Source organism: Trichechus manatus, unplaced genomic scaffold, assembly GCF_000243295.1.
Source record: "Trichechus manatus latirostris isolate Lorelei unplaced genomic scaffold, TriManLat1.0 scaffold00048, whole genome shotgun sequence".
In the NCBI taxonomy this organism is placed as follows: domain Eukaryota; kingdom Metazoa; phylum Chordata; class Mammalia; order Sirenia; family Trichechidae; genus Trichechus; species Trichechus manatus.
The window spans coordinates 8,941,402-8,951,679 of record NW_004443984.1 but is presented as its reverse complement, the minus strand read 5'-3'; the positions used below and the strand labels follow the sequence as shown (position 1 = coordinate 8,951,679).

General features: G+C 39.2%; 1 protein-coding gene across 6 annotated transcripts in view; it reads right to left on the bottom strand.

Moving 5' to 3' along the window:
- The window catches only part of EIF4G3 (eukaryotic translation initiation factor 4 gamma 3), a 348,277-nt gene that overhangs the window by 17,648 nt on the left and 320,351 nt on the right, over positions 1–10,278 (bottom strand). For all 6 annotated transcript variants that reach the window (XM_023732132.1, XM_023732133.1, XM_023732128.1 and 3 more), the window contains one exon: positions 469–594. In XM_023732132.1, coding sequence (XP_023587900.1) covers positions 469–594 — 126 coding nt within the window. The remainder of the gene's footprint in view (positions 1–468; positions 595–10,278) is intronic.

Below are 10,278 nucleotides of genomic sequence, written 5' to 3'. Positions count from 1 at the left end.
ATACCATGGACTGCCAGAAGAATGAACAAATCTGTCTTGGAAGAAGTACAACCAGAATGCTCCTTAGAAGCAAGGATGGCAAGACTACACCTCATATACTTTGGACATGTGATCAGGTGAGATCAGTCCCTGGAGAAGGACATCATGTTTGGTAAAGTAGAAGGTCAGCAAAAAAGAGGAAGACCCTCAGGAGATGGACTGATACAGTGGCTGTTACAATGGGCTGAAGCATGACAACGATTGTGAGGATGGTACAGGACCAGGGCAGTGTTTCATTCTGTTGTACACAGGGTCGCTATGAGTTGGAACCAACTTGAGGGCATCTGACAACAACAACGAAGAGTCACAGGCTGTATCCAAGAGAGCATCCAAAGGCACTAATGAAACTGCACTATGCTAGAGAGCCAGCTGGTGAATTCTCTGTCAGTTTAACTTGATGTATTATCAAAAGAAACAAGTATAACTTACATGATAAGTTCTCTCATGGAGATTCCACCTTCTTTTAACATGGGGGTCACTAGTTCAGCAAGGTACAGCCAAATATGGGGAATATCAATGGCCATGTCATCTGCTAATTCCAAGGTTTCTGAAAAACTGTAACAGAATTGAAAAAAATTCACATGCAAATGCAATTCAAAAGTTAAGACTACTTTTTTTAAGACAACAAAATTCAATTATTCAACAAATACATATTGACACCTACTATGTGTTAGGCGAGGAGCCGTAGTGGCACAAAAGGTCAGCAAAAGGTGACTGAAAGGGCAGCAGTTTGAATCCAACAGCAGTGCCATGGAAGAAAAGACCTGGCAATCTGCTCCCATAAAGATTACAGCCTAGGAAACTCTATCGGGCAGTTTTACTCTGTCCTATAGAGTTGGTCTGAGTCGGAATCGACTCGACAGCACACAACAACATGTGTTAGGCACTGTTCTAGGCTCAAAGTGACTGGTAAACAAGTTCCTGCTCTCAAATAACTTTTACTAATGTAGGGAGAAAGAAAGACTAGCACAAATAAAGACATATTTTCAGATAGAGATAATACTTTTAAGAACATGAGCTAGGGTACTGGAGCAGCATAGAGGGTGATCAGAAAAAACATCTGTATGGAGGTGAAAACAAGGCAGCCACGCGCAGTTCTTGGGGAATAACTTTCAATTTAATCTCACACTGGAAAGAGTTCACCACAGTTGAAAATTATATCCTCCAAACCAGTCAGAAGAACTGACTAAACCCTTACTGAAACAAACACCAGACACAAAGAGAAAAAAAAGACAAAAAATCCTTGTCTTTTGAGGACAAAAACTGGATGGATATACAAGAGTCAGATATTATTATCATCACTATTACATGTTATAAACTATTATACGTCTAAAGAAAATAGTTTCAGACTTTTTTGCTAAGAAATATATTTCTGAGTGTTAAATAGCAATTGTGTAAATATAAAACTGAGAATATTCAAATATAAAATATCAGCATAGTCTTACTTAGGCTGAAAATCATGGCTATTCTCATTTAGAGGTATAAATAAACATAATTCAAGAGTCTATTATTCCTATATGGGTTATAACATTAAAAAGTACAAAAACAAAAGTGAATTTATCTATAGGAGACATACACAAAATTGCAAGTACTAAGGAAAGGGAAAACTGAATAAAGGGACCGAGGGCAGATGGTACTTCGCATCCTTTCAGATGTCACTTCGTGTCCTTTCATATTTTTGCATACAAAAAAGTGTGCTTTTTTACTGCAGTTTCAGTTTCTAGCCAGCGTATTACAATCTTTTTACATGTCATTAAAATTTCTTATCTTAAAAAGAGCTACCACTACAAGGCAGGGTCACCTTTCTGAAGCTGCCATTTCATAAAAGTTTGCAGTTCAGCCACATTATCTAACTCTGGGTTTCATGAATCCTTAATGCTAGCTTTCTGACCTCACAGCTTGCAATTATTTGACATCTATTTGCTATACAACAGACACTTGACTGTCCTCTCATTATGGATACACGTGCAGTCGGTTAATGGGACACTGATGGGACATAATATGGCTGGCCTCCAGGATTTCTCGGTTAATCACTCTATCCTGCCAATTCATGTTCCATGGGCTAGTGACATAGATTAAGCTGTTTAATGAGCTCATATGACAACTGCAGCCATCTCTGTAGATCTTTCAGCAGTGCATCTGCTGTTATTTTCATCTCATAGTACAACTAAAAGATACGCATGTTCCTGCCTTGTTTTCTCTACTTCATCATGGGACTGTTTGCAGAACACAATCATTGGTCAAATCCACACTGCTGATAAAAAACCATTCTGGCTGAATACTTTATTGGATTTCCCTAAAACAAGCCTGTAAGAGACTTAATTTTTTTCAGGTTTACAGAGTCAAAGTGCTTTTGCACGATTTAAAAAAAGAAAAGAAAAACAATCCTAGGAGTATAGAAGCATCTGGATAACTGTCTTGATGTCTTTGGACTATATATACAGCCTACAACAATACCATGTACAATTCATGCTTTCTGTTGGTGGAATGAATGAAACAGAGCTACACCACACCCTTGCTTCTTGTTATGTAGTGACCATGATACCCACTGGACTGCACTTTAGTGGGACTTCAGGCATCCCTCTACCCACCCCCATTTCAACTACAAAAGCTCTACATTTATTTTATATATTGGCTTCCTATCTAATATTTAATTTAAAAAAGGGGTACATGGTTAAGGTTAGAAATTTTCTTTAAAATACAGATTAAAAAAATTCTGATCAGAAATCTGCTAGAAGAGAGCAAAATAATGCTACCATAATTGAAAATTATATTGTCAGTAGCATCTTCCACCACAATTTGTATTATGATCACTTAACAACGTCAGTCTTGCTGTAGATACACAAGGAAGAGATAGTGGAGGCATCTAAAAATCAGATTTGTCAAGTATTATTATGACAAATAAAAGTGACTCTAACTACAGGTAAGAAAAAGAAATAAATAAAAAGATGAAAAGCCTACTAACACTCCAGTATCATACTCAAACGATTACTAGAAAAAAGACTAGTTAAACCAGATCTTGCCTTGTGAGCAAATAGGGTTTTTTTCACTGCTAACAAGTATCTCAGCAATTTTGCATTTGAAAATAGGTATGCATGTCTTGTGTAAGCTCTGAATAGGATCTTTTTACCAAGGAAGAACTGACATGAGCAGTAATAAAGTTACAGAAAAGTAGTCAAAGAGGAGATAAGAATTTCTTCTCCAACAAACATCTTCCAAAGTGAAATATTAATATATCAAGTTTCCTGTAGGGCACTGTTTTAGTTAACTAGTGCTGTTACAACAGGAATACCGCAAGTGGATGGCTTTAACAATGAAAAATTTATTTTCTCACACTCAACTAGGCTAGACTAAGTTCGAATTCAGGGGCCCAGCTCCAGGGGAAGGCTTTCTCTCTTTCAGACTTGGAGTTCATCTAAAACTTTTGCTATGATATGGTGGGGTGAATGTGTTTTACACGTGGCAAGGTCATGAATTGTGGGGGGCCAAAATGTGGAATGTTATGGATTGAATTGTGTCCCCCCAAAATGTGTATCAACTTGGCTAGGCCATGATTCCCAGTATTTTGTGACTGTCCACTATTTTGTCATCTGATGTGATTTTCCTGTGTGTTGTAAATCCTACCTCTATGATGTTAATGAGGCAGGATTAGAGGCAGGACTCAATCTACAAGATTAGATTGTATCTTGTTTCAATCTCTTTTGAGATATAAAAGAGAGAACCCAGCAGAGAGACAGGGGGACTTCATATCACCAAGAAAGCAGAGCCGGGAGCAGAGCATGTCCTTTGGATTCGGGGTTCCCGCACTAAGAAGCTCCTTGACCAGAGAAAGATGGATGACAAGGACCTTCCCCCAGAACTGACAGAGACAGAAAGCCTTCTCCTGGAGCTGGCACCCTGAATTTGGACTTCTAGCCTACTACACTGTGAAAGAATAACTTTCTCTTTGTTAAAGCCATCCACTTGCTGTATTTATGTTATAGCAGCACTAAATAACTAAGACAGGCATGTATATTGTGTCTATTACCAACTCCGATTTTTAGCACCCTGGTTTTCATTTATATGTTACACTCACAGAGCCATTCCAATTCTGTGGCTGATAGAGAACTACACTTAACTACTTTTATTGGGCAGTTTTTAAAAAAGAAGTTTTCTGAAACCATGGTATATAAAATGAATGCATCAACATTCTTTCTTAAATTTTGAAAAGTGTCTACCTATACATAATTTAGGAGCCCTGGTGATGCAGTGGTTAGGAAAGAGTTCGGCTGCTAACCAAAAGGCCAGCAGTTCAAATCCACCAGCTGCTTCTTGGAAACCCTATGGGGCAGTTCTGCTCTGTCCTATAGGGTCGCTATAAGTCAGAATCAACTCGATAGCAGCGGGTATACATAACTGACATCATAAAGTATTAGATTCAAGTCCTGAATATTCCAAGAGGAAGGCTTAATACTGATTTATGAAGTTATGTTCTCTATATAGCAACTAATAATTATCCTCAGCATTGATACAGCATCTTGTAAGAAAAACTCCAAAGGACCTAAGCTTTATTTATAAACTACCTGACACTAAGAGCCTATTTGAAACTTCTGTCTACCTTACCACTTAATAGCGAGTGCAAGCCCTGAAGGGAACTGCAGGGAAAAATGGTAGACTGAGCACTGGCCTATCAGGGACCAGTAAGCTAGGAGGCCTTCTTCTTTCCATGTTTCCCCGCATCCCTGGCTTGGGGAGCTAGGCCAAAACTGTTTCCGCACTGCTTAGAAGTTGGCATCTAACAATAACAGCATCCAAGGGAGCTGACCTCCCCCAAATACTATGCTCCTCTACGATACTATGGAAATAGAAGGACAGAGATCTTTGGATGCTGGGGTCAGAGACAAAAGATTTAGGGCATTTCCATGGCTCCAACAACATGGCCTGTCTAGACAGTATGGACTATTTATAACTTGGGCTTCAGGAGTGACTGGGAAATTCTGATCTACTTGCCAGAAGGTTCTTGGAGGACTGACATCGGCTACTTCTTTGCTTCCATCTTAGAAACAGATGGGCACTAAACTGCCAGGTCTCTCCATTTAGGGAAGATACATGTTAGGGGTCTTGATCTGAGGATAGCCTGGCTTAACTAAGTATTAAAAGCTAAGCCGTGAGCCATTGCATTACCTCTAGCAGAAGGTAGAGAAAGATAAAGTACTTGCTGAGATATAGAAATGTTAATCTAATTTTCTGTCTAAATAAAAAGGTCATGGCTGTGGTATTTATTGCCAGCAGCAACAGCACCACCACCAATGAAAGCGTGGTCATCATGTCTGAATATGACACTTTTTCCTCAGGGAACTCCACAAAGAGAAATGTAAATATCTGAGATATCCTAGAAACCAAGCTAGTACCTCACAAGTTCAATCAAAGCTAATGAAGCTACATCACACTTCCTGGGGTCTGTCCAGATATGAATCAACTTCTCAGAGTAGTTTTAACAGAGAAAGAAAGTGGCAAATAGTAATCCAACATTCTCATTTCTAGAATTTACTAGTAAATATGTCATAATACCTGGATAAAAAGCAAATATCTATAAATTGATATATCCCCACTATAGTTTCTCAACCTTGGTGCTTATTCAAGTTAGCTGGGGGCAGACCTGAGTTTGTGAGGGTGTAGACATCCTCATTTGCTCTTACTCTTTGTACCGGTTAGTACTTGCATGAACCACAGATTTTTCTTTTAAAACTGGGAAACCATCCTGGCTTTAAAGGCCAACCACTACAACAACTTTTGCCAAAGTTTCTAACTAAGTTAACTGCATCAAATGGTCTTAACACTGAATTCGGACAAATCTAGCTTATTGCTGAAGGACAACTTTCCTGATCCTAGAGGCAAATACAGGCAGTCCCCGGATTACAAATGAGTTCGTTCCTAAGTCTGTCTTTAAGTTGAATTTATACATTTAAGTCGGAACAGTTAGGCTAGGTTCATATCTAATGTCAGTTGGTCAAATATTTGTCTTAGTACAGTACCTTTTTATGCACAAAAAACATTAAAGAAACACTTCCAGATACACTAAAACTTCAGCATACTACAGTAATAATAATGTTTTGATGCATGTTGCAAAGTAGCACCCATTTATTATTACAAATCATTGTATATACCTCCAATTTTTAATATAATAGGCTTTATGAGGGTTGGTTCATAACTATGGGTTGTGTATAAGTCAGACGTTCATAACCCGGGGACTGCCTGTATACATTTCCCACTACCTGAAACCAACACCATCATTTCTCACAAAATCAAATGAGTAATTATTCCTAAGTATATTCAATCTTGGCATTTAGCTGTCACATGATTCTAAGAGACTGGCTCATATTTGAAATGAATAAGATTTTTTAACTTTAAAATCTTTTATTTATGACTAAGCCAAAATATAAAAATACAGTGACATTTCAACACACGTACATATAATTTGGAATCCCTAGATGGTGCAAATGGTTGCTGCGTTCGGCTGCTAGCCAAGAAGCTGGCAGTTTGAGTCTACCCAGAGGCACCTCAGAAAAAAGACCTAGTGATCTACTTCTGAAAAGCCAGCCATTGAAAACCTTATAAAGCACAGTTCTACTCTGACACACATGGGCCTGTCGTTAGTCAGAACTGCCTCCATGGCAACTTGATTTTTAAAAATATTTAATTTACAAGAAAACAACATTGTGGTTGCTGTGTGCCACTTAGTCGATTTTGACTCATAGCAACCCTGCAGGATAGAGTGAGACTGCCCCAGTGTATCCTAGGCTGTAATCTTTATGGGAGCAGATCCCCAGGTCTTTTCTCCCGCTGAGCTGCCAGGTGGGTTAACTAGGGCTTCAAACTGGTTCTTCCAGGTTCAGTCATGGCTGAGGAAGTGAAACCAGAACAGACTCGGATTTTTTTTTATTTTTTAAGTTTTTAAACTGTGCTTTAGGTGAAGGTTTACAGAGCAAAATAGCTTCTCAGTAAACAATACACACATTGTTTTATGACACTTGTTGCCAACCTCGTGACGTGTCAAAACTCCCCCATTCTCAGTCTTGGGTTCCCCATTTCCATTTGTCCAGCTTTCCTGTTCCCTCCTGCCTTCTCGTCCTTGCCCCTGCGCTGCTGTGCCTATTTAGTCTTGTATACATGGTTGAGCTACTTGTATTATTGTTTTATGGGCCTGTCTAATCTTTGGCAGAAGGGTGAACCTCAGGAGTGACATCAGTACTGAGTGAAATGGGTGTCCGGGGATCATATTCTTGGGGTTTCTACAGCCTCTGTCAGACCAGTAAGTCTGGTCTTTTTTTGTGAGTTAGAATTTTGTTCTACACTTTTCTCCGGCTCTGTCCAGGACCCTCTATTGTGATCCCTGTCAGAGCAGTCAGTGGTGGTAGCTGGGCACCATTTAGTTGTGCTGGAGTCAGTCTGGTGGAGGCTGTAGTAGTTGTGTTCCATTAGTCCTTTGGACTACTATTTTCCTTCTGTCTTCGGTTTTCTTCATTCTCCCTTGCTCCAGACAGGGTGGGACCAATAGAATATCTTAGATGGGGCTGCTCACAAGCTCTTAAGAACCCAGACACTACTCACCATAGAAGGATGTAGAATATTTTCTTTATATACTGTGTTATTCCAATTGAGCTAGATATCCCCCCCAAGAACATGTTCCCCAGCCCTCAGCCCAGTAACTCGGTCTTCAGAAGTTTGGATGTGTCTATGAAGCTTCTATGACCTTGCCTCGGTCCAATTATGCTGACTTCCTCAGTAACTGTGTACTGTCTTGCCCTTCATCAAAATTACCACTTATCTATTGTCTAGTTAGTGTTTTTCCCTCCCCACCCCTCCTCTCTTTTGTAACCACCAAAGATTGTTTCTGTGTGTAAAGCTTTTCATGAGTTTTTATAATAGTGGTCTCTTACAGACAGTATTTGTCCTTTTGTGATTGACTTATTTTACTCAGCATAATGCCCTTCAGATTCATCCATGTGGTGAGATGTTTCAAAGATTCATCATTGTCCTTTATTGTTGTGTAGTATTCCATTGTGTGCATGTACCATAGTTTGCTCATCCATTCATCTGTTGATGGGCACTGAGGTTGTTTCCATCTTTTTGCTATTGTGAATAATGCTGCAGTGAACATGGGTGTGCATATGTCTATTCATGTGACGGCTCTTATTTCTCTAGGACATATTCCTAGGAGTGGGATTGCTGGATTGTACGTTACTTCTATTTCTAGCTTTTTAAGGACGCTCCACATGGTTTTCCAAAATGGTTGTATCATTTTGCATTCCCACCAGCAGCATATAAGAGTTCCAATCTCCATATAGCCTCTCCAACATTTATTATTTTCTGTTTTTCTATTCATGCCAGTAATGTTGGAGTGAGATGGTATCTCATTGCAGCTTTGATCTGCATTTCTCTAATGGCTAGCGATCACGAGCACTTCCTCATGTGTCTGTTAGCCGCCTCTTCTTTGATGAAGTGTCTGTTCATATCCTTTGCCCATTTTTTAATTGGATTACTTGTCTTTTTGTCATAGAGGCACTGGATTTTTCTATAGATTTTAGAGGTTAGACCTTTGTCAAATATGTCATAGCCGAATTTTTTTTCAGTGTGTAGATTCTCTTTTACTCTTTTGGTGAAGTCTTTTGATGAGCCTGAGTGTTTTTTAGAAGATCTCGGTTATCTAGCTTACCTTCTGGTGGTTGTATATTGTTAGTTATGGTTTGTATCCTATTAATGCTGTGTATTAGGGCCTCCAGCGTTGACCCTATTTTTCTTCCATGATCTTCACAGTTTTTGGTTTTATATTTAGGTCTTTGATCTATTTTGAATTAGTTTTTGTGTATGATGTGAGATATGAGTCCTGTTTCATTTTTTTACAGATGGACTTCCAGTTTGGTCGGCACCATTTGTTAAAAAGGCTGTCTTTTCCTTATTTTATGGACTTTGGGCCTTTATCGAAGATCAGGTCACTGTAGGTAGATGGATTTACATCTGGGTTCTCAATTCTGTTCCACTGGTCAATATGTCTGTCATTATACCAGTACCAGGCAGTTTTGACTACTGTAGCTGAATAGTAGGTTCTGAGGTCAGGTAGTGTGTGGCCTCCAACTTTGTTCTTATTCTTCAATAATGCTTTACTTATCTGGGGCCACTTTCCTTTCCATAGAAAGTTAATGAGTAGTTTTCCTATCTTGTTAAAGAATGCTGTTGGTATCTTCATCAAGATTGCATTGTATTTGTAGATTGCTTTGGGTAGAACTGACATTTTTACAATGTTGAGTCTACCTACCCATGAGCATGGTAGGTTTTTCCATTTATGTAGGTCTCTTGGTTTCTTGAAGTAGCATTTTGTAGTTTTCTTTGTATAGGTCTTTCATGTCCCTGGTTAGGTTTATTCGTAAGTATTTTATTGTTTTTTAGGAGCTATTATAAATAGTGTTGCTTTCCTGATTTCCCTTCCGTTGTTCTCTTTATTGGTGTATAGAAATCCAACTGATATTTGTATGTTTAACTTGTATTCTGCTACTCTGCTGAATCTATCAGTTCCAGTAGTTTTTTTAAATATGATGCTGAATTCCATTGTCTAGAATTTTGTTGAGAATTTTTGCATCCATATTCATGAGAGATACTGGTCTGTAATTTTCTTTTTTGTGGAGTCTTTTGGATTCTCTATGTATAGCATCATATCATCTGAGAATAGGGATCGTTTTACTTCTTCCTTACCAATTTGGATGTCCTTTTTTTTTTTTTTTTTAACAGTTCCACATTAGAGACTTATTCACTTTTGTACATTGGAAAGAAGTCAGTCACATCGTGAGTGAGGCTATCCTGAATCCTTTTCACAAGAAGATTTTGTGTCTTTTCTGAATTGTGTTTCAAGTCTCACAGCTTCACTTCAGCAACTTGGGGAAGCTGTCTTCCCCTCTGCCACCGCACATTTTCTGCTGTGCTGAGAGAGCCTTTCGCCAGCTTTTCCTGGAGCAGCGACCTCACTGTTTCATCCTCAGGTAGAGTCCACCCCGGCCTCCCTTCTGTGATGCTCAGTTTTGCCATCTGGGCTTGGCAGTGAAAATGTCCTTGTTTCTTACTGTCGTGCGTTATCTACTTCCTGAGCAGTTGGAAGGTCAGCGTATCTTGCAGTAAGTACATTTGCCAGCTAACGCAGCGCGGATCCGCCATCTTGGACTCCCATCAGAGACCAGCAAACAAGGGGCATGAGAAAGCAGCCTCACG